Source organism: Colias eurytheme, chromosome 21 (genome assembly GCF_061535395.1).
Source record: "Colias eurytheme isolate Ceu_HAF_F1 chromosome 21, ilColEury1 Martin Lab GWU primary, whole genome shotgun sequence".
NCBI classification, from domain to species: Eukaryota; Metazoa; Arthropoda; class Insecta; order Lepidoptera; family Pieridae; genus Colias; species Colias eurytheme.
Genome location: NC_143000.1, coordinates 7,145,858 through 7,171,690, shown reverse-complemented (window position 1 = coordinate 7,171,690; position 25,833 = coordinate 7,145,858). Strand labels below are relative to the sequence as shown.

The 25,833-nt window shown below is 36.8% G+C and overlaps 1 protein-coding gene across 1 annotated transcript; it reads left to right on the top strand.

Moving 5' to 3' along the window:
• The first annotated feature begins 1,485 nt into the window (after positions 1-1,485).
• Positions 1,486-24,884, top strand: LOC149899252 (fatty acid synthase-like). The gene is made up of 39 exons (XM_090114208.1): positions 1,486-1,623; positions 1,941-2,133; positions 3,491-3,611; positions 3,878-4,081; positions 4,391-4,507; positions 4,842-5,020; positions 5,575-5,717; positions 5,812-6,015; positions 6,213-6,399; positions 6,520-6,682; positions 6,848-7,017; positions 7,140-7,291; positions 7,650-7,833; positions 7,931-8,079; positions 8,243-8,424; positions 9,145-9,264; positions 9,665-9,774; positions 9,979-10,169; positions 10,367-10,527; positions 10,762-11,004; positions 11,185-11,302; positions 11,389-11,631; positions 11,723-12,148; positions 12,688-12,837; positions 13,353-13,468; positions 14,714-14,864; positions 15,353-15,524; positions 15,936-16,048; positions 16,387-16,551; positions 16,877-17,049; positions 17,178-17,327; positions 17,484-17,693; positions 17,922-18,030; positions 18,236-18,386; positions 22,377-22,527; positions 23,078-23,225; positions 23,461-23,640; positions 23,991-24,093; positions 24,275-24,884. The coding sequence occupies exons 1-39, from the start codon at positions 1,486-1,488 to the stop codon at positions 24,844-24,846; spliced, it is 6,912 nt and encodes a 2,303-aa protein (XP_089970334.1). The 3' UTR covers positions 24,847-24,884.
• Positions 24,885-25,833: the final 949 nt, after the last annotated feature.

Here is a 25,833-nt window from a genome sequence, read left to right as displayed (position 1 = left end):
GTGAATTAAACGATACGAACTTATTTATTTATTTATTTATTTGGGTACATCGACAGATCGCGCATACATCATTCCTTAATAATAAATACAAAGTAAGAATATTCTAATGCTTGATCCTATTATAGATGTACACAGCATTACAAGAAAAACTAAAGATAAATGTAGTTAATGGGGATGTTTTATACAAATAAAGTACCTTAGTATATTAATTCAATATTGCTTAATTTTAAAACGTGATGTGATATGATCTGTGCACTTTTCGTTTAAACATTGATAAACTATCGTGAAAAATATCAAGGTTCGGAACTTTAGTGAGGTATTCATTGTAGGTTCTCAATAAGCGAAAAACTGGTGAGTTCGAACCGAGAGTTGTTCTACAAGTTGGAATGCTGAAAGTTCGGATAGGTTTTCTGGGAATCGAACGGGGAGCATTAAACATTATACTATTGAGCAAATCTGGGCTATCGATTGTTCCGTTTAACAATTTAAACAAAAATGTTAGGTCTAGGGTGACTCTTCTATCCTGAAGTTTATCCATTTTGAAAAAAGCTAGTCTATCATAGTAGGGGCGTCTATGCGAAATGCCAGGTGAAATAAAGGCAAGATACCGAGTGAACCTTCGCTGTACAGCTTCCAGTCGTTGAGAGTGAACGGTGAAGTAGGGGTTCCAAGCGACACTCGCGTATTCAAGAACGCTGCGAGCCATACTATTATACAGAATAATCCGGGTACTATTAAAACGGAATCCTTTTGTGATTCGCCTTTTTAACAATTGTGTCAAAATGCGAATTAAACCTTAAGCTCCCATCAATCACAATACCCAAGTCCCTCATTTCTTTGACCTCTTCTATTTGAACACGATTAATAACAAAACTAGATTTAAGTACATTTTTTTTCCTAGTGCAGATAAGGTGAAAACATTTTTTTGGGTTTATAATCATTTTGTTTGCTTCACACCAAGATTGGATATTATTTAGATCGCTTTGTATCAATTGTGCGTCATAAACTGAATCGACGACTTTATAAAGTTTAAGATCGTCAGCAAATAATGACGATGAATAAAACTTGAAATATATGTGAATTAAAAAAAAATATCAGAAGGCACTACCGCAACTGCAGTATCCAAACCGAGCCGAACCGAGCAGCTAATCGAACCGAGCGAGCGTGAATTACGAATTGTTACGTCTAATTGTTCGAAACACGTAAACAAGTTATGACTTATGACTAATTATTGTTATTTTCGCATACACGGATACCAACACGAGACTGAACGTTGAACGTTGTCCCCACTTTAATGTATCTGATGAGTGATGACAAATATTTTAACATAATTTTTTCAAAATGCAGCCAGCATGGTGGTTTATGGCCGGAACCCTCACAGGACGCCCGTGTCCCTGCATTGGGAACATAATATGGGCCGATGATAATGATGATGATGAATATTAGAATCGATTATACACTAAATATTTGTATTTAGCAGATAACATGGCGACAATACCGCAAGATGTATCCAGCTCCGAAGGCACCGCAGATCCTGGAGATAGGGTCGTCATCTCCGGAATGGCGGGCCTTTACCCTGACTCGCATAACGTCAAAGAGTACCGCGATATTCTTTACAATAAGGTTTCTTGAATTCTTGCTTTTGTCTCTTCATCTTCATCAATCTTTTTATAACAATTTAATTATTTACCTAAAACATGTCATCTGTATGTTTTTATTCTTTACAGTATTCCTTTTATTATTTCAATAACAACCCAAAAAACTTGCAAACTTTATAATATTATTGACACAGATTTTATTATAAAATAAAAAATAATATGGTAACTATGATGATTGTATTTCTCGACTTTGTTTAGATAAATTTTAAATTACTGTAAAAAAGTAACAATGAAGTGAGTAAGGAGTAACTAAATAATATAACCTTTTTTTTAAATAATCAGGTAAATCCAACGTCAACGAAAAATGCTCGTTGGCAGTACAACCACCCAGAGGTAGCTCAATACACAGGAAAAGTACCAGAGCTGGAGTATTTCGACGCGCAATTCTTCAAAGTGCACTATCGCCTCGGAAACTCCATGGACTCCATGGCGAGGAAGATTCTAGAACAAGCATACGATGCTATTTATGATGCAGGTTTGTAGCGACCCCTCGCTCTCAATCGTGCAAGCGAAATGTTTTTGCTACAGAGCACATAATACAACTTTCCGACATCATTCATTATTAACGGCCAGCCAGTCGAGTAGACTGGTCAAGGATCTCCCCTTTTTCGATGGAGGAATTCCACCTTCCTTCCTCCACAGGTCAAAAAATCTATTTAAATTATGCTACACCATGCATATAAGCATGCGTGAATGCGAAAAAGAGAGAAGAAAAAACAAGAAGAGTGTCTCAACTTTCGACTATTGCACGCCTCATAAGCGAAGCGTTGAGGTGGGTACTACTGTCACTTCGCGCAAAACATCTGATTTTTCAAACTTAAAATGTCTTTATGTATCATACATTGCACTTGTAAGATAATACATACACACACATATTAAGAAAAAACACTATTTTTAACGTTCATGATATTTTTGATGTCATTTTTGTTATTTAAACTAGTTAAAAAACAGTTTAAAAAAGTTCTGTCTTGGACGTCCGTGTGTCTGTATGTGCGGATCCTTTTTAGGGTTCCGTAGCCAAAATGGCAAAAACGGAACCCTTATAGTTTCGTCATGTCCGTCTGTCCGTCTGTCCGTCTGTCCGTCTGTCACAGCCGATTTACTCGGAAACTATAAGTACTACAGTGATGAAATTTGATGGGAATATGTGTTGTATGAACCGCTACAAAAATATGACACTAAATAGTAAAAAAAAGAATTGGGGGTGGGGCCCCCCATACATGTAACTGAGGAATGAAATTTTTTTTTTCGATGTACATACCCGTGTGGGGTATCAATGGAAAGGTCTTTTAAAATGATATAAAGTTTTCTAAAAAACATTTTTCTTAAAGTGAACGGTTTTTGAGATATCAGCTCTCAAAGTCGTAAAAAGTATGTCCCCCCCCCTCTATTTTTATAACTACGGGGTATAAAATTCTAAAAAAAATAGAGGTGATGCATGCTAATTAACTCTTTCAACGATTTTTGGTTTGATCAAAGTATCTCTTATAGTTTTTGAGATAGGTTGATTTAACTGTAATTTATTATATTTGCTGCTACGGAACCCTTTGTGCGCGAGCCCGACTCGCACTTGGCCGGTTTTATTCTTGTTAACACGATAGCGACCGAAATACTTTACTAATCGAGTCTTTTTTTTTCTCTTGCGCTTGAGTATGCTCAGGAATAGAACCCTTTCATTTTTCAGGGTCTGATTCGATGTGGTTTAATTGTTATTAAATAAACAAAAATAATAATTAATAAATATTTATTAAAAAAAATTATGAGGCGTGCACTTTTGGATTTTCCAAATTATTTAAAATTATTTCATCTATATTAAGTGTATTTGCTTTTAGGTGTGAGTTCAGAGCAACTGTCTGGCACAAAAGTTGGAGTCTACGTTGGTACTTGTTTCTCAGAAACCGAAAAAGCTTGCTTTTATGTAGCTAACACAAGAAATGGCTTTGGTATAGCAGGGTAAGTTATAAACATAGTCAATAACTGCCATCGTATTAAAATGTGAAACTATAGGGGAACAAAGATAGAGAAGAAGTACTTGCACTTGCACTTATTCACCACACGACTTATTTATTTTCTATATGACAAAAAAATATTTACCCCATTTGCCGCCTCTCAAGAATGTGCCGCTCAAAGCTTCGTTTTCACAGCTTAATTGATGACGATAAAAAAACAAATTCGATGTTTAAAATTCGTTAGTTAAAGTGGGTTTATTTGCCTTTCAGATGCAATAAATCGATGTTCGCCAATCGAGTTTCCTACTGGTTGAACGCGAAGGGACCGTCGATGTCTGTAGACCAGGCCTGCTGCAGTTCTACTGTCGCTTTGGACCTGGCATACCAGGCTCTTAAGCACGGAGAAATCGATTCTGCTATTGTTGGTGGGGCAAATATTTGCTTGCATCCACAGTCTTCTGTGCATTATGGACGGTAAATAATCCAACTTACAAAATTATGTTTTAACATTGAGACGTGTTTCTTTTAACATTCAATCTAATTTGTTTTATAAACGAGCCGCTCTGTTCTCACTTTAGCCCAGCTCCGAGATACAAAAAAGGCCAAATATGTTTTAATATACTCGTATGCAGTATGTTACGCATAATGGTGAAGGAGTTTCCAAACCCGACTTTGAAGTTTATTAGTTTGGTATTAAAAAATTCCACAACTGTCTTTGCAATATGAATTCAAAAAAATATCAGATAAAACCTAAAAAAATGTGTTCCTTATATAATTTTCCAGAATCATGCCCATAAGTAAAGATGGAAAAACAAAATCATTTGATAAGGACGCGAGTGGTTGTACAAGATCTGAAGCCGTCAATGTTTTGTTCCTACAGAAGGCAAAAAATGCACTGAGGTAAAGAACGTTTAGAAATTATTTTTTTAAGCTATTGCATAGCTTCTATCACGGGCCTTGAGCGCGGGGACCGAATCCAGAAATTGCGTAACGAAAAACCTCACGCTCCTCACTCCGACGGGCGCGGAGGTGTGGCTTGAAGGCATAGCATGCAATAGCTTTACCGCGGCAGTCCCCGAGTGCCACACGTCTTTTTTTCACAATTTTATAGGCGTGGGTTTGATTTTCTGCCTCGTGATCGCATTATTTCTATTCTTTAAATTTATATTTATAAAGCATTTCAGTACTTTAAATCTACAATATAAAATATTTTATATTATTTTTTATTTAATAGGATATATGCTGAAGTAATTCACGTAAAATCCGAATTCCGCGGTTTACTTGAAGGTGAAAACGGACCTAAATATGGTTTTTACCGGGAACCAAATGACATGGCGGTGTTCTTGAAAAACTTTTACAAAGAAGCAAGTGTGCCTCCCCAATCTGTTGAATACGTCGAGGCAGTTGGTTCTGGTGAGACTTTTATGAAATTCATTAGATCTAATTAATAATTTAAAGGCTTGGATTAACGAATATTATCATGGCTACATATATGAAAGTTCTATTGATTGTTATATTATAGCGTTGAATTCGATGTATCTTGGGTGGAAACTATGACACTTATTTTATGTCATTTTAATCTTCTTTCTTCTTCTTATGTTTAAAAATTAATCGCAAAATGTGTTGGTAAGCGCATAACTCGCGAACGGCTGAACCGATTTCGATAATTCTTTTTTTATTATATTCCTTGAAGTACGAGGATGGTTTTTATGTAGAGAAAACGTAAACATGTACCACGGGCGAAGCCGGGGCGGACCGCTAGTCTCTTCTTCTTATATATAAAAATGAATCGCAAAATGTGTTGGTAAGCGCATAACTCGAGAACGGCTGAACCGATTTCGATAATTCTTTTTTTATTATATTCCTTGAAGTACGAGGATGGTTCTTATGTAGAGAAAACGTAAATATGTACCACGGGCGAAGCCGGGGCGGACCGCTAGTAATATAATATATTTCCTTTATAACAGCTACCCCCGAAGCAGATAAAGCAGAATTAGAAGCTTTAGGTAAAGTGTTTTGTGAAAATCGTGATGATCCTCTTTTTGTTGGAAGTGTGATGTCTAACATTGGCTATGGGGAGGCAGCATCTGGAGTGTCTGCTATAACCAAAGTACGAGCTTTTCTTATTATTGATATAAATTTATAGAGTAAAATAAAATATTTATGACCTGAGGCATTAACATAGTTGTTTTTTTCTAATTCAGGTACTATTGGGTTATGAAAATGGCAAACTTGCAGCGAATCTTAACTGTGAGAATCCAAGAAATGATGTTGATGCATTGAGGAAGGGAAAAATGCGTATTGTGACTGAACACCAGTCGATTGGAGGTGGATATACTGCTATCAATGGTTTGTCAGTGACTGGTGTTAACACTCATGTATTACTACGTGGGCACAATAAACCAAAGGCAATTTTTTTATTATTGTACAGTGAAAAATTTTATTATTTAGTATAACCACATTATATCTAGCCGAGTGAGGAAAATTTCATTGGGTAGTTCGTTATTTAAAAAAAAATAATATTTAATTCATTTTTCACTATCGATCAGGTATAAAAAAACCACAAGTCTGAACTTGCATGGTAAAATTGGTATATGGTTTTTAGGACTTAAATCGCTATAAGAGCAACATTCCGCGACTAGTAACTATTTCGGGCAGACAACAGTCCGCTGTTGAAAATATATTAGAGGACTTGAAGAGCCGTCCCATCGATCCAGAGGAACTTGCCCTTTTCCATAACATTCATCAGACTAGAATCAGTGGGCACTTGGGAAGAGGATATATCATATTAGGTAAGTAGTATTAAACGTTGCATCTAAATGCTGATTCCGCTTATTTTCTTTAACAGAACTTACACTGGCATATTGAAACAGAACTGATTTGATCATTGTAATATTATTTGAATATTTTAGACACAGATGAATTCAATGAGACAGTAAGCCTTAGCCAAAAAGCCAATTACTTCGATGACGCGGTTCGTCCGCTGTGGTTCGTGTACAGCGGGATGGGCTCGCAGTGGCCCGGGATGGGGAAGCAGCTCATGCGCATACCTGTCTTCGCCGCAGCTATAGAACGGTATTTACTTTACGCGATTAATGTTACATTAAAGTATATTTTTCAATTAAGAAATTCCTAATTTATAACAATGTCTTTCGTCAAACCATTAAAAATTTTCACAACTCAGTGGACATGAAAATTTCCCATCTTAATTTTACTTACTTACGAAGAAATTCTTTACAGCTGCCAAAAAGTGCTCGAGCCAAAGGGTGTGGACATAATCCATATAATAACTTCACCAGACAAGAATATCTTCGACAATATCTTACATTCGTTTGTTGGAATTGCTGCAGTACAAATTGGGCTTACTGATGTTCTTACAGAATTGGGAATTGTACCTGATAAAATTATCGGTAAATAAAATATTTCTTCTTTGTTTTACTGTAATGACTCTGCTTGTCAATTGTTTCTCGCTTATATAAGTATAAAACTTATGCGTATATAACTTAATAAAATAACTTTAATTAAAACACAGGTCACAGTGTAGGCGAGTTAGGATGTGCGTACGCAGACGGTTGCCTCACAGCGGAAGAGATGATCCTCTCCGCGTACAGCCGCGGGCTCGTGTCTGTACAGACACCGTTCATTAAGGGATCTATGGCGGCTGTTGGAATTGGGTATCAACAGGTGCGTTATAGTTATCACAAACAATGAAAAATGTTTTCTCGACCTCAATTAATCCATCAGTCCTCGGAATCACAGACACAATAGAAAATCTATTGTGTCGCGCCCCGATCGGGCCTTACGGTGGTCAATGGGTTAAATTAGATTTTTTATCAACGTCAATAATATTAATCCCTATCTTCCATTAATAATTGCATCCCTAGAGCTAAGTATATGTACGAAAACTCTTCTTAGTGTCACCATTTAATATCAAGTCAATTTTTGGGATTGTAGTTGGAATTATAACTGCATAAGAATAGAAAGTTACCGTCGAATTGAGGGAAAAAGGTATGAATTTCATTTAAAGTTAATTTCTTTTTAGATTTCCAAAATGTGTCCACCTGAAATTGAAGTGGCATGTCGCAACAGTTCCGAGTCATCAACTATCTCAGGGCCAGCAGATGCTATGAAGGAGTTTGTTGAGTCTCTAACCGCAAAGGGCATATTTGCTAAGGAAGTCCCATGTTCCAACATCGCGTATCACTCAAGATATATTGCTGACGCAGGTGAAAATAATGATTCGTTTATCATTTTCGCATACGATCTGTTTTACCATAATATATGAAAAATTTGTATATTATTTTCCTGTTTTATTTTTTTCAGGACCTGGTCTTTTAAAATACTTAAGCGAAGTAATAAAGACTCCGCGACTGCGCTCCAAACGCTGGGTATCAACATCCATTCCTGAAGAACGATGGGACGAGCCACTTGCAAAATACTCCTCAGCGGAATATCACACCAATAACTTGCTTGTAATTTTTATTCTTTTTTTCACCATAGAGACGTTCGGTATCATAATTATTGTATATATTAGATGTTCCTTTGGCAGATATTATTGAGAGAAAATTCATAGAATTGATAAATTATTGAATAAATTGAATTTAATTTACTAGAAATCATATTTATCTTCTCCAGAATCCAGTTCTATTCGAGGAGACATCTCAACATATACCAAAGAATGCAGTGCTTGTCGAAGTAGCACCACACGGTCTTCTGCAAGCAATCCTGAAACGTTCTTTACCTAACTGTACAAATATACCACTCACTCGCCGAGGCCATGCCGATAATGTCGTACATTTATTGGAAGCCATTGGAAAGTAAGTTAAGATGAACTTAGTAAAATTCACAATAACCTGCAAAGTAATCAACAACGCTGTAAAACATTGAAATATTCACTAATATATTTTAATATAAATAAATAAATATTTAGGGACAATTTTCACATACGGCACGATCTGATCCCATACTAAGCTTTCGCTTGAGTTATGGAAACTAGATGGCTGATAAACATACATATATAATTTTAAATAAATACTTATATAGATGATTAACACCCAGACACAGAGCAAACATCTATGTTCATAACACAAATATTTGCCCCGGGTGGGAATCGAACCCACGACCAGTGGTTTGGAAGGCAGGGTCACTACCAACCAAAAAAAAATAAAAATCTTTATTGATATAATAATTATACAGGTCTAGATAATGAATCCTTCGGCTCCCGAACTAGTTTAAAACTGTGTCTCAGGAGCCAGAGGCTTCTCCCAATATTGATCATAGTATTATGTCTATAAACTAAACTAAAAGCTCTAAAATAACAAAATTAATGAAGAGGTAAGTTAAATTTATACGTAAGCGCATTTGTGTATATAGATGAATGTGAGTGAGTGTGTGTGTGTCTGTGTGTGTTTGTGGGTGTGTGTGGGTGTGTGAGAGTGTGTGCGTGCCAACCAAGCCAACCGGCCAGTCACACCTATCTACCGAGTAATAAAATTTAAATTCATATTTCTAATATGTATATTATTTGATTTTTTTAGTGTGTATATGGAAGGATACAACCCAAAGATACAGAACCTTTACCCGAAAGTAGAATTCCCTGTATCTACGGGAACACCGATGCTGGGACACTTGGTGGAATGGGCACGAACGGAAAAATGGTACAGTAAAGTGTAGTAAAATAAAAGTTTATTATATTATAACTTTAAATCCTAAATTTTCAGTATCAGTTTTGTTTAGAAATTTTTTAATAGACCAAAAAAACCAATACCTTGAACTAAGCTTAACGTTTCATAATATCAGCATTATAATGATACTAGTGGTCCGCCCCGGCTTCGCTCGTGGTACATATTTCGCAATAAAAGGTAGCCTATGTCCTTTCTCGGGTATCAAAATATCTCCATACCAAATTTCATGCAAATTGGTTCAGTAGTTTAGGCGTGATTGAGTAACAGACAGACAGACAGAGTTACTTTCGCATTTATAATATTAGTAAGGATTATCTACGGTTTTAAAATAATTTACTTTGGTCGTCTGATAAATACAATATTTCATTTATAGGACTCTACCTTTGTACATGTCTGCACATAGAAAGATGGCAGCGGCCTGCAAATTCGTTCTTTCCATACACGATGATGAACACAGCTATTTACGCGGACATATTATCAAAGGTAAACGTTCTCATTTTAAACGTTCTCATTATACCGAGTTGTTTACTCGGTATAATGAGAAATATTATGTTTTATGGCACCATAAAGTGACGAATTTTGCATCAAATGTTATCGGTGTGATGATTTATTAATACAATAGGCTATAAAAATAAAATTTAGCAACTTAATAACGTTCTAGTAACTTTATGTCTATATTATCTTCAGGCAAAAACTACTACCCATTCTCTGCTGCCCTGGTAGCGGTGTGGGACAGTCTAGCAATGATTTTGGGGCAGAAAAAGAAGAGTATATCGGTTCAGTTCCAGAATATTCTGTTTTTATCTCAGCCTTTGTTACACAACAGAAAACAACTACGCCTAACTGTAGCTCTACATAGAGGCACTGGAAATTTTGAGGTAAAACAATTGTGTGTTTCATTAAATTCGAACATAATGTAGACACAATTACAAAGTTAACACACGACATTATAGAACACGATTATTCAAATATAAAATTTAATAGAAGCTGAAAAAATTAGCTGTAACATTAAATCTACGAAAAAAAAGCTGATACAATTGTATTTACCTTCTAAAAAAAACAATATTACTTACAGGTTACTAATGAAGATATTGCCGTAGCTACTGGAAGTATTCAAGTAGTCAAAAAGAGCGACAACCATCGACTATTCAAGCTTCCAGCTGAACACAAAGAACCATTGACCCTCAAGACTGAAGATATCTACAAATTACTTTATACCCGCGATTATCAGTACAGGTAAAATTTACATATTTTAGAAAGTTATATTCTCATTAATTGACATAGGCTAAATTACAACCAATGTATGGTACATTACCAATGTATGGCCCAAAAACGAAAGTGCTTCTCAAATCGAGCATATTTCGTGTTATTAATGGCAATTTCTACATTGATTAAATCATTGATTAAAATCATTTCTATTACAATACATCAAGGAATGTGTCTTAATTAACAAAGTGACTTTAATTTCAGGGACGATTTCCAGAGTATTAACGAAGCAAACCAGTCGTTAACCGAGGCTAACATTCATTGGAAGAAAAATTGGGTTACCTTGATTGATGGTCTGTTACAGTTAAATGCATTACGAGTTCCAAATAGTAGCGTGTCGCAACTAGACTCCATAAGGATGATGAACATAAATATTGACGAGCATAGGATATATTCCGACAGCAAAGTGCTAACAGCTGATGTTCTTGAAGTTTACGACTGTACTAGGTACGTTATTCAAGTATATTATTATCAATACACATAATGAATATTTTAATGGTTAATTGAGAGTATTAAATATTTTGCTAAAATAAAACACCTTCTTCGAAGACCATACAGAAGCTACAGGCGGAGAGCTAATTGTAATTAATTAAAATTTCAAACAAATAATTCACCGTTTTTTTACAGGTGTGGTGGGGTCCTTATAGAAAATCTAAGATTCCTTGATTTACCTTTGGCAAAACAGGACAGCATTGCCATTAAGTACTTGCAATTTGTACCACATATTACAAATAACCAGTTAAATGTAGGTGACAATACACCAAAAAGAGTCGTGCAACACATTTGTAAGGTTTTCAAATATAATATTTTAATATGACTTAATATTTTTAGGAAGCATCTGCGCTATGTGTACTTCTTCAAATAGTCGCTGAAAATGTGAATAATAATGAAATAACTGCGGTTAAAATATATAATGACGCTGGTAAATTTGACTGGCTTAATGAAATGAAAAACGAAAGTTCTGATGTTAAAATTAACTTTCTTGAACATGAACACCTAATTTTGCCAGAAAGAAAAAAGCTTTTGCATAACGTTGACGTCTTCTTTGTCAACGACTTATCTAGTGATGATAAGGTAATGAATTTTTGAGAATAGTCCTTGTTGGATGTTATTATAATATTATATTATCAGTAAAAAAAATATTTAATAAAACTTATGATTGCAGATGTGCAAAGAACTTCATAAAATTCTGCTTCCTAATACATTTATCATTAATAAAGAATACTGCGCTGAAGCCAAAACGCGACCTTCTTCCTTGTACACTGTAATTTGCGACCATGTAATTGAAAATCAGAAAATACAATTAATCAAATGGAATCCAAAAAATATCGCTTCAGCAACAAGTGCTGTTACTATCACAGACAAATCCGATTTATTACATCTAAGATCCCTACTGGATACTTTACCTGTAAAACAAAGAGTTCTCGTATTTGCTCAATATCCAGCAATATCGTATTTGGAAAATTTGGTAAAGCAATGGAAAATGCATGGACGCATTATGAATTTATGTATAATTAACCATGAATTCAATGAAGGTCAGTTTATGGAAGATTTACCTGAATCTGACTTGGCCGTTAATGTTTTGGACCACGTACGTATTCCATGGTTTTTACACGCTTTATATTAGCTTCACCTGTATGTTTGTAACCGAATTCTTTGGGCGCAATTTTGATCCACTTTAAACGGCCAGATTTCGTTCAAACTTTGTAGATTTATTGAGGACCGATGACAATACACTAATTTGATAAAATAAATAATAGAAAAAAAAAATAAAAAACACGCTTTTTATAGAAAACCGAACTAAAAGCGTGTTTTTTAGTTTTTTTTAACTATTATTATTATTGATATATAAATTAATTTTTCGCCTATTCTCATACAGTACATATAAAATTAAATTCTATCAACTGCAATGAGTGAAAACTAACATTATGACGTCACACGCGCTCGGGTGACGCTTCGGGAGTTGTCGGCGTGTCTTCGGTACTGGATTCAAAAATTAATTTTTATTGTGAAATAACTTATGAATTATTGCAAAAAAAATAGTTTTGTTATAAAACTAATATATAATCTTTCCATTTATCACAAAAAAAATATTCAAACACCCAATTATATATATTTTTATTATTTTAGGGCGTTTGGGGAGGTAAGTACTACGTTCCAAGAAGACAACTGACTCACACGGGCCAGTGCGCTATGCTACAAAGTTCAAAACTTGGAGATATTGAGTCACTGAAATGGTTTGAAGCACCTAAAGTTTCTGACTCTGGAATAAATGTTCAGGTAAGAGAAATAGAAACATTCCTTAAAATAACAAAGTAATTCATTATTTTAGCTACTATTTATATTCATTACTAGCGGTCCGCCCCGGCGTCGCCCGTGGTACATGTTTACGTTTTCTCTACATAAGAACCATCCTCGTACTTCAAGGAATATAATAAAAAAATGTTATGTGGTTTTATGAAACCACGGTAAAAGTGAAACTGTTCGAACGGTTCCGAACACTGCTTTGTGTAGCGCATGTCGCGTGACGGTCGGCTGCCGAGTAGGTATACCTACTCGGCAGCCGACCGTCACGCGACACGCCGCGATACACGCGACATGCGCTACACAGACCAAAAAGTTTGAGACGATGTAATAAAAGTTTCACTTTAAAAAGAATTATCGAAATCAGCCGTTCTCGGTTCAGCCGTTCTCGAGTTATGCGCTTACCAACACATTTTGCGATTCATTTTTATATATAAGAAGATTGTGTTACCTTCACCATCAATATAACTTCTATTGATATTATTTCCTAGGTTCATTACGCTGGAATTAATGATCTGGATGCTAAGAGGGCATATGGTATAATTCCGTTCAGTGAAAACACAACTAAAGGTTATTATGGATTGGACTACAGTGGAGTGACCAAAAAGTATGTAAAGAAATTAAGATATAATACGTTACTCCTTGAATCAAAGGAAGACCTAAAATACGACAATATTACATTATAAATTACTTTATAAACTTCAAAGATAACGAATTCTGCCCCCCTAGTCAAGTGGCTTTCTGTTAGCGTAGCGTTCAATATATAGACCGGGAGATACTGACACAAAATTTCGAGTCATTTGTAACAGGATGGCGGTTCTACAGGGTTCTTAGTACGCAATGACAAAAAGAAAAATGATGGTGTGAACGCTGGTACCGGCGGCTTAGTCGCGTGGGCGTTAGTCGAACTCGTCGGAAAATAGCGAAAGTCAAACGATTTGTAACAGTAGGGCACTTATTTTTCCTGTAAGTTTGAGGATCAACGAATATAAATACAAAATTTCAAAGATCTAGGTGTTGGAAATCTTCACTTATATAAATTAATAATAAATTTATTTTTCAAGTATGACAGCACTTTTTCCCGCTACTAGAAGTATGGCAAATATAATAATGGTCACATTTTATCAAATACTCTCCGAAAATCCAAATGCAATACTAGTACAAAAAGTTTGGCGAAATAAAAAAAATTTGCAGATTTTCGGCGGTATGGCGACCATTTGGAATCGTCCGAAAAGTATGGCATGGCGATTTTCGTAAATGGCTGCACGACGATGGTTACCTGTGCAAAAGTTAGCTTGGTACAAATGGTTGAATAATTGTTTTTTTTAAATCAACACATTCGCGTCGGTATGGCGGGCTGTAAGTCATACCGGAAAAGTATGGCATGACACTACCGCCTACTTCTTTTTTATGGGCTATCGGTAAATTCTAAAATTTTTGTGTTAATCGTTTGACTTTCGCTATTTTTCCGACGAGTTCGACTAACGCCCACGCGACTAACCCACCGGTACCAGCGTTCACACCATCATTTTTCTTTTTGTCATTGCGTACTAAGACCCCTGTAGAACCGCCATCCTGTTACAAATGACTCGAAATTTTGTGTCAGTATCTCCCGGTCTAATAATAGACTACGAATGTATGAGATTGACGTAAGCTATAGATACGTTTATCTACAGCCTACGTCAATCTCATACATTCGTAGTCTATTCTATTGAACGCTACGCTAACAGAAAGCCACTTGACTAGGGGGGCTGCTGTTCTTTTTTAAGCTGTAGAATGTTCTACAAGACCTTTTTAGAGACTTGTTTATTTCTCAATTAACATGTGAATTATAAATGTACTTTCACTGCAGTGGTACCAAAGTTATGGGCATGATCAATGGAGGTTCTGTGAGCAATGAAATTAAAGCTAATCCAAACCTCTTGTGGCCCGTGCCAGAACATTGGACACTCGAAGATGCAGCAACCGTTCCTTTGGCCTACTGTATGGCACTTTACGTTTTGGTAAGTTATATTGTTATATTATTTAAGTTAAATTGTTATATTTCTTACACTACATCTGGAACAAACTCCCTCATGCGGCTTTTCCAAACGGCTATGAACTGGGGACCTTCAAGAAAAGAGCATATTCCTACTTGAAAGGCCGGCAACATACTCACAATGTCTCTGACACTGTGCGTACATAATGTGGAGCACTTACCACCAGGTGACGCGTCTGCTCTGTTGCTCCCTATTGCATAAAAAAAAAAACTAATTGAAAGAAGATAGAGCAATTTCGTTTATTCTTTTTCGTTATTTCGCTATTATATCTGTATTTTTTATTTTTGTATTTAAATGTATATTTTACTATTGAAGGTGTAACAAACTTTTTTATTTTCTTTCTAATTAATCTGAAAAATATATGTATATGTTTCAAAATATTGGTTATTTCATTCACATAATATATTTTATTCTTGTTGTATCAGTTGCTTGTTTGAATGGTTTGTTTACAGAATATTAAAGGTAAATTCGCTCCCGGCATCAAAGTTTTAATTCACTCTGGTACCGGTGCTTTAGGACAGGCTGCTATATCCATATGTTTAGCTTACGGTTGTGAGGTATATACAACAGTGAGCGATTGTAGCAAGAAACGCTTCCTCAAAAAGTTGTTCCCAAAACTAAAAGGTACTTTCCATTTTTAAATAGCTATAAAATTGTGGAACCATATTCCAAAGATTAGCCCCCGTACTATGATGTCTTAAAGTCTGTAGGTAGTATTATTTTCAGTGTGGAAAAATGACACTGATATTATATAGATCGTCTAGCGTCATCACTTTCCTAAACTGTAAACAATAATGCTATAATAAATCATGGTCTATCAGTTATCAAATTAATATAGACGATAAAAAAAATAACTACGTCACCATTCCGCATCAAACAAAAAAAGAATTGCGTAAATCGGTTCAGAAACCTCGGAGTAATCGGTGTACATACATAAAAATTATTAAAAAAAACATACCGGCCGAATTGATAACCTCCTTTTTTCGAAGTCGGTTAATGAACTGTTATTTGAAAAATTATTTGTTGTATTTGCAGAAGAGAACATCGGAAATTCGAGAGATATTACATTTGTAGATATGGTTCTCTCAAGAACTAAAGGAACAGGCTGCGACATAGTTCTCGGCAGCCTCAAGGGTGAACTGAAAAATGTAATGTATATTTGATATTTTATTTTATCCCATTAATAATGATTGGCTTAGGCAGCTTTACCCCCGCGGCTTGGCTCGCGAGAAGTATAGAAGTTGTACATAATGAATTTTCGATGAGGCAATATTATGCTAGTTTACGACTTCAGATATGCGTATATCTCTACAGACAGATAATCAGAAAAAAATAGTATTTTAGACATCGTTCGTAACGGTTAGACATCGTTTTGGGGCCCATAAAATCCATATTGCATAGGAAAAAAATATTGATGTACCTACTCTTAATGCTTTGGCTATAATATGTAAAGATAATAATTGTAGTCTATTAATATTATTTACAGGCAACTTTGAAATGCTCTGCACTATCTGGTGTAACAATAGATACAAGTTTAATAAGCAGTCGTGAGGATTATAACTTGGGAATGCACTACCTTACAAAAGACAGAACATTTAAAATAATTAATTTTTCATCAATATTTGAACCTGGAAAGGAATTTGTAAGAAAGGTATGTACTGTGCAATGTGCATGTTAATCAAAGTTGAAGGATCTATGTATGATTTTAAAATAACTGCTTTCTGCATAAAATATACATGCATCCTTCTTCCCTTGATGAGAATCTCGATTACCCACAACTTTCTACTTGTCTGGATAATCCAATGATTATTAGTTGCGATTATCATTGAAACGGCGAATTATGAAGTTTTATCGAGAAAAAATATATATAGACGATGCCTCGAAATCAGAATAAATATCTGATTTCAAGGCATCGAAAATCTTTCAAAACAATAACTGCAAGGGACCATAAATATTCAAACTCATGATTATTTCAGCAACTTCAATTGCAATTAAGTGAAGGTATAGCTAAAGGTTACGTGCGACCCCTGACTCGTGTAGTGTACAGTCCTAACGAGGTCCTGAGAGCATTCAATTTGGTGGCAACTAGCAAACATCGCGGTCGAGTGCTGATCGATATGAAACAGGACATTTGTATGGAAAAAGCAAGGTAAAAATCCATAAGTTAACTAAGAAGAAAGAATAAAGAAAAATAAATATTTATTTTCACACATAACAAATAATGATTAAAAATTGATTAAAATTGATTGCGACTGATAATTAACAATTACGTTTCAGATTAAATTGCTCTCCAAATAATGCTCACATAGTGTTATCGGACAGTGATGTACTAGCAATGCAACTTGTTGACCGACTTGTCGACCGAGGAGTCCGCAACTTGAACCTTATTTACGAAGGTCGATCTGAAAGCTTGCTATTTAAAATAAGGTAAAATTTTCTATTTGATTTTCATCGTGATCAATTTTGAATATAGTGTTTTTTATATAAGTTTTTGTTCCATTATTTGAATTTGAATTGGTATTGAAGTTTCTTAGTTTTATTGCTATTCATATAAGAACTCTATGAACACTTTTTCACTATCAGAATGTGGCGAAAAACGGGAGTTGAGGTGAAAATACAAGAAAAAGAAGATATTGCCGACAAAAATATAATTCTTAATATTCTACAAGACGATAAAAAGAATAACATTGAAGGAGTATATGCCATACTTACGAATGATAGCAAATTCGACAAAGTAAATGAATTTTTGGAAGATTTGGATTCACAAACGAGAGTTTTATGTCCTCAGCTAAGGTACATTACTCCACACAGTAGGTTGCCTGGAAGAGATCACTCTTAAGTGAAAAGGCCGCCTTCTGTGCTGGACTAGTTTTAAGTTTTAATTTTAAGAATTTATTTGCATGCCAGCACAATAAAGTGTTAATAAATAAATAAATAAATATTATTTTTACGCTTTTTCATAAATATTATGAAAATAATGAAAATATTAAAGGAAACGCTACAATTTTTATATTATTTCAGGTATTTTGCTATCATAAACAACGAAAATGTGATTGGCGAACAGGTAACATTATTGAGGGCAAAACATGGTTATCCTGCTACTCTCATTCGACTTCCGTCGCTATTAAAGGTACTATATTTGTGTGGCCTAACAAAGTTATATAACCCAAATAATTACTCGACATTTTTTTTATTTTTTGACTACCTTTTTATATTGTATTGGGTAATATAAAACTCATAAAATATTTAATATGTTCTAAACGATCATTATATAATTTTATTTATCCATACATATGGAGATTAATAAATCTCTTACTTACTAAATTTGCTATCAGAATGAACTCAACGATGGCCAGCATCAAATGTCAATAAGAAGTGCTATTGATGCAGTTGAAGAAGCTTTGATATCTCAAGAAGCAGTCAGCAAAGCACAACTTGTACCAGCAGATAACAAATCTTTGATTGACGACGTTGCTAAATGGGCTGGTAGGTTCAATTTATTTCCATCCATAGCAGTCATAAACCTACTACAGCCTACTTCATACCACTACTATTTCTACACGTCATACAACTCTCACTAAAGTGCGTTTCACGAGAGAGTTATGTTGGCATACCTGACTGTCAAAAACGTCAAAGAGCTAAGAAGCGTTACAGAGTTGTCGAGGTTTTCCGAAATTTATAAATGTTTTAGAGATTGGCATCATGCCGCATACGCTGGGAGGGGTGTAATGGCTGTCTACCATCTCTCAGCCAAAGCCAACCTCACCTGCCCGTGGTGCACCCTGCCGAACAACAGACGAGGCTCTGGCGTTTATACTTTACAGTGGTAGAGCTACAGCTACATACAATTTATTTTGTGTGTAGCACGACTGGGCTGTAGCTTGTCCGGGGAAGTACCACTGTCTCACGTAATACCGGCGTTAAGCATCTTCTTGCGTTTCGCATGCGTTAGTGAGATTGCCGGATGCCCAACCCCATCGCCCTTCAACAAACATGGCAGCGGTACTCAATAGAAGATTACCCCAGGAGGGTACTAGTATCTGCGATCCTAGAGAATCCCTCCCTGAGCTCTCCCGCTCAGGCTGCCCCACGCATTCTGGGGGGGGCAAGTTTCCGCGCTTCTATTCCACTAGGGGTAAAAAAACTAACCACCTTTCGGCCAACTGTTCCACACTACTATCAGTTGACTTTTGTAATATCAGGGGATTAAATTCAAACCTCGAGGCTGTACACCACCATCTCGAGACAGCCAAGCCGGCCCTCCTCTTTTTAACGGAGACTCAAATATCTTCTCCGGCTGACACATCTTATTTGAATTACCCGGGCTATGTTCTGGAACATACATTTGTTCCGCGCGCCGGAGTTTGTGTATACGCTAGAGAAGATATTTGCTGTCGTCGCTTGGGTAACCTGGAAGGTATTGACCTATCCTTATTGTGGCTACGAGTAGACTGCGATAACCAACCCCGCGTCTATGCGTGCCTATACAGGCACACAGCGGAAACACCGAAACTGACAGACTCATCGAGAAAATTCAAACTTCGATCGATACTCTGCTCCAAAAGATTCCAACGATCGAGATAGTGGTTTTGGGTGACTTTAACGCTCATCACACTGAATGGTTGTGCTCACGCAATACTGACCATGCAGGACGTTCTTTCCGTGACTTCGCATTGGCCTACGATCTAACACAACTGGTCCCCTCGCCTACAAGGATACCTGATGTCGAGGACCACACTCCATCTCTGCTAGATCTATTTCTAACTGCCTCTCCAGACAACTTCAAAGTGAGCGTCGCAGCCCCTCTTGGATCTTCCGATCATTGTCTTATACAGAGTACAGTGCCTCTCACATATCAATCTCGGTCTCGCCCAGCTACTACCCGACGTGTCTGGCACTTTAGGTCGGCGGACTGGGATGGGATGCGCACGTTCTTTTCCTCCTACCCATGGAGACAGGTCTGCTTCGCAGATGAAGATCCCGATGCTTGTGCTGACTGTGTCGCTGATGTTGTGCTACAGGGCATGGAGCTTTTCATCCCGAACTCTGTGGTACCTGTCGGCGGCAAGTCACAGCCCTGGTTTGGGCAATCTTGCAGAGAAGCATCTCGAACGAAGCAAGATCGCTATCGAAACTGGGCAGAAGCTCTTGCTGCGGAAGATCCTGAAGCTAAGCATCTCAAGAAATTGTACAACTCTGCCTCCAGATCACTAAAGAGGAAAATCGCTGAAGCAAAGTCAAGCTTCATCAACAGAATTGGTAAAAAGCTGACACATTACCCTTCAGGCACACGAGCTTTTTGGTCTCTTGCTAAGGCCATCCTGGGTAACTTCTGCCGATCGTCATTTCCACCACTACGCAGGGCCGACGACTCTTTAGCTCACTCAGCTAAAGAAAAAGCTGATACTTTGGCGACTCTTTTCGCATAAAATTCGTCGCTGGATGATGAGGGAAAAACACCACCGTCCATCTCAAACTGCAATAGCACGATGCCCGAAGTGAAATTCACGCAATCTGCAGTGCGTAAAGCCCTTCGATCTCTCATCATTCATAAGTCAAATGGGCCTGACGGCATCCCTGCTGTAGTTTTAAAGACCTGCGCTCCCGAGCTGGCTCCGGTCTTAACACATCTCTTTCGATACTCGTATGCCACTGGTATTGTCCCTAGATCCTGGAAGACCTCCTTGATACATCCGATCCCTAAGAAAGGCACACGCTCCGATCCATCTAACTATAGGCCAATCGCAGTTACCTCCTTATTCTCTAAAGTGATGGAGTCCATCATTAATAGTCAGCTCTTGCGATATCTTGAGGACAACCAACTGTTAAGTGACCATCAATACGGCTTTCGGCATGGTCGCTCTGCAGGTGACCTCTTAGCATTTCTGACTCACCGATGGGCAAAAACAGTGGAGAATAAGGGGGAAGCGCTGGCTGTAAGTTTAGATGTAGCGAAGGCCTTTGATCGGGTGTGGCACAGGGGGCTCCTTTCCAAACTTCCATCGTATGGACTACCGGAGAGGTTATGCAATTGGGTAGCTAGCTTTCTCCAGGCACGTAGCATCCAAGTCGTCGTCGACGGAGCATGCTCTGAATCTATGCCTATTAGCGCTGGTGTCCCACAAGGCTGTGTGTTGTCGCCTACGTTGTTCCTTCTGCATTTCAATGATATGTTGCGAATACGTAGCATTCATTGTTATGCGGATGACAGCACCTGTGACACGCACTATGCCGGCCAAGCAAAAACCTCTCTGGAACTAACAAACCAGCATCGAAACGAGCTTGTATCGAACATTGAGCATACTCTCGAGGAAATTTCTGCGTGGGGCCAATCCAACCTTGTCGACTTCAACCCAGCGAAGACACAGGTCTGCGCATTTACAACCAAGAAAAGTCCCTTTGTCGTACCACTTACCTTCCAGAACAGTCCCCTGAATATCAATCCAAGCATCAGCATTCTCGGCGTCGAGATTACGTCTGACGTGCAGTTCCGTGGATTTTTGGAGGACAAAGCCAAGATTGCTTCGAAGAAGTTAGGGGTGCTCGCCAGGGCGAGACGGTACTTCACACCCGCTCACCTATTGCAACTTTATAAGGCTCAAGTCCGGCCCCATATGGAGTACTGCTCGCACCTCTGGGCCGGAGCACCCCAATACCAGCTCCTACCACTAGACCGCGTACAGCGTCGGGCAATCCGCATCATTGACGACGCCGAGATTGCCAAATCGCTTGATCCTCTGACACTGCGGAGAGACGTCTCCTCTCTCTGTGTTTTTTACAAAATTTATAATGGGGAATGTTCTGAGGAACTCTTCGACCTGATTCCAGCCGCCGATTTCCACAACCGCACTTCGCGTCACAAACTTAAGTATCATCCTCACCATCTGGATGCATGGCGATCTACTACAGTGCGATTCTCCCGGAATTTTTTGCCAAGAAAAACATCGTTGTGGAATGAATTACCATCTGAGGTGTTTCCAAACGTCTTTGACAAGGAGACCTTCAAAAAAAGGGCATATAAATTTCTTAAAGGCCGGCAACACATTCGCGGTGCCCCTGACAACGCGAATGCTTATGGGCGGCGGGCATCACTTTCCATCAGGTGACCCGCCTGCTCGTTTGCCCGCTTAACTATAAAAAAAAAAAAAAAAAAATACGCTTAGAAGTGGTGAAAGAGAAATGGCTCTGTAACGCTTCTAAGCTCTTTGACGTTTTTGACAGTCAGGTATGCCAACATAACGGCAGGGGAACTCTCTCGTGAAACGCACTATAGAAGACTTTAAATGTAAAATGTGACAAAATATTTACAATTTTCTATTCATTAACTAAAATTTGAATTAAATTGAAAACGAAAATACCTAGAGGATTCTTATTTGCAATATTATTAAACCCGATTAAGCACTTATTTAACAGGCAAACCATTAAACATACAGTAAAAATAGGAAAAATTAACAAAATTTATATTTATATTTTCAGGAGTTAAACTTCCAGTAGAAGTAGATGAGAACCTTACTCTGTCAGATTTAGGCATGGATGTAGACCGAGCACAGGCCGTGCAAGCTGGTTTGAAAAATGAGTACAATATATCCTACCGTGAAGACGAAATATCCGATCTAACAATACAAAGGTATATTTACCATACCATTATAAACTACAAATATACAACTTCAGAATCAGTCAGAATGCAAATGACTAGCCTATATTTTAAAATATTTTACTAGCTTTATAACTTTACTAGCTTTCCACCCGCGGCTTCGCCCGCGTTTTCAAAGGAAAACCCGCATAGTTCCCGTTCCCGTGGGATTTCCGGGATATAACCTATCATATGTGTTAATTCAAGTTACCTTCTATATGTGTGCTAAAATTCATTGTAATCGGTTCAGTAGTTTTTGCGTGAAAGAGTAACAAACATCCATACAAACTTTCACATCTTCTTCTTATATATAAAAATGAATCGCAAAATGTGTTGGTAAGCGCATAACTCGAGAACGGCTGAACCGATTTCGATAATTCTTTTTTTATTATATTCCTTGAAGTACGAGGATGGTTTTTATGTAGAGAAAACGTAAATATGTACCACGGGCGAAGCCGGGGCGGACCGCTAGTTTATAATATTAATAGGATGTACGTCAGAATTCAAATAACCTATTTCTTGATATATTTTATCACTGTTTTAGAATTGGCCAAATAGAAGAACTGTTGTTTGAATCAGAGTATAAAGATACTACGGGTTTGGAAACGTTTTATTCTTACGTAGATTCGGATGAACTATTAGCTACAACTGAGATGGCCTTTTTGTCCACATTGACCAACAGCGCATCTATGGTATTTTCCTTATTCATTTACTGATTTTTTTCTTTCTATTTTTAAATTATGTAGTTTCATAGAGGTAATCATTCTATAAAATTATAGCAAAGTCTCATTGCCTCCGTAACATTATAATCATATATTTTTTTTATTATTTCTTAAAATACTAATTTGTGTTCGTAATTCGTATCAAACAATAATTGCCAAAAAGGCAATAAGACTTTTAATATTATAATGTTTAATATACTTTTAGCGTGATGATGAATTCGACTCAAGTCAAAAGTTCCTGTGTATTGTTCCTGGAGTGGAAGGACACTACAAGCGCTTCTCGGAAATGTGTGAAAGACTAAAGTTACCAGCTCTGGTGCTGCAACCAGGTCTAGCAATGGCTAAAAATGAAACATTACAAGATGTTGCTCTACGCTTTGCTAAGGTATTAAAGAATATTACCTATAACATAAGCTAATAAAAGTAGCAATCTGTGAGTTAATGATGAACAAAATAAATTATATACTTGAGGGACTCATACGTTTCTATCAAGAAATAACTAGTTGTACTCGTGGAAATTCGAATGGATGTGAATTTCCGTGTATCTATGTTCTGTTTCACTGATCGATTTTATTTACTGGCAAGTAGGTGATCAGCCTTCTGCGTCCTACAATCACGCATTAACCATTGTACCAAGGACTTACAATAAATCTCAATAATTTTGTAAGCTTCAACAGAAGGTCGTAGATTATTATATCCATTTAATAATGTATAATTCTGACTGGATCTTTCTAGACTCTATTAAAACGGACCGAACTAAAAGAAAACTTCTATCTACTGGGTTACGAATCAGGAGTCATCATTGCTTTAGAAATGGCAGCCATTCTGGAGGAAAACGGTAAGGAAATGTGTACTTAGATACTGATTTGAAAACTAAATAAAGTACGGCATTCTCTTAATGATAAAAGTCTCCATTGATTTATGTACTTAGATATGTTGGAACAATAAAAGTCAGAAGTTTTGATTCCTCCTGAATGTGTAAATTGATTATGTATGTATACTATTTTCTTCGTTCTTAGGTCTGACGGGTATAGTATATTGCATTGGAGGTGCACCCAAAGATATTCAAATGCAATTCGCTTCAAAACTCCAACAATTCCAAGATGAGACATCGCTTCAGGAAGCCGTGGGCAGACACATGGTGAATATTATTTCGGGGCAAAGTAGTGCTTCACTAGAAACAGCCTTTGAGAAGGCTCCAACTTGGAATGAAAAAGTAGACAGCTGTTTACGTGATTTGAGAGGACGAGTCAATCATTCTGCCCAATATACTAGAGAGCTCATAGAGACAGCATATTCACGTATTGTACAAGTGAGAAATTATTCATCGAAGCCGCAGAAATTGCGATCGCTGCTAATTGTGATGACACCTAGTGATTGGTTGGAAAAGTTCTCTTTACAGGATTATTCTATGCAGCCAATAGTTGAATACAAACTTAAAGCACCATTAGCTCACGCAGCTCAAGATCTGCGTTGTGCTGGAATAATAAACAGACATCTTGACGAAGATATATTAGAAGCATTTGAGCATAAGAATCTATGTGAGACGTACCTACTGAATGCGGATACTTTTATCTCTATGGATAATTAGTTCACTTTATGTTAAATAAATAAACGGTTTTATGAATTTATTTTTAGTTTTATTACCTACCACAGTAGCTTTCGAAGTAGCTTCAGAAGGAAATTTTAAACTTTGATCCACAAAAACGTATTATAGGTACATACTAAGAGCATATACTAATAACTAATCCATAATTATAGTCTTACGTATAAATTACTAGCGACCCGCCCCGGCTTCGCACTTTCGCTTCGCACTTTCGCAAAACTGTGAACGTAACGTTTTTGTATATGGTCCATTGAAAAGTTACATTTGGGGTCGCATTTTTTAGAGGACGCAATTTTATTTTTTTGATGTGTAGGGGGGGTCAGTGTGAAGCTATCACCAAGTTTGTGGGGTCGCCACCCTTGTCCCACGGCCGCCATCTTGAAAATAACGGTTGAAATGGTTTTTACGATATATCTCTTAAACTATTTATCTGATAATAAAACAATGTTAACATTATTCGTTGCAAATTAAATTCTCTACAACTTAGGTTCAGTAACTTTTTGTCGTAGAACTATAAACAAAAAAGTTATAAGCGAAAATGTTCAGAAATTAGAGATGTTTATATTTTTCAATAAAACTTTTTTTTATAAGTTTACGAAGAAATTATATCAGACCTTTTTTGTAGATTGTTTTTCGTAGAACAACTTTTATTTACAACATTTTTTCATTAACTAAATAGCTAAGGTTTTACAGCCATCCGAAGTGAGTACTATTTTTCAGTAGTATTTATACATAATAAATTGGCTATTGGCTCTTTTCCCAGACTCCACAACAATGGAAGCACACTGCAGAACATTTCAGCCTTGCTTTTCGACGTAAAAAAAAACGCACTTCCAGACTCTACCTCCTGGGTTGTGGGGAAAAGATTCAATAATTAATTATTAATAATATTGTAAAATTAATTATTAAAAATATTATTATAACAAAAATAAAATAATTACTGGTGACAAATTATTATTAGTACACACATAA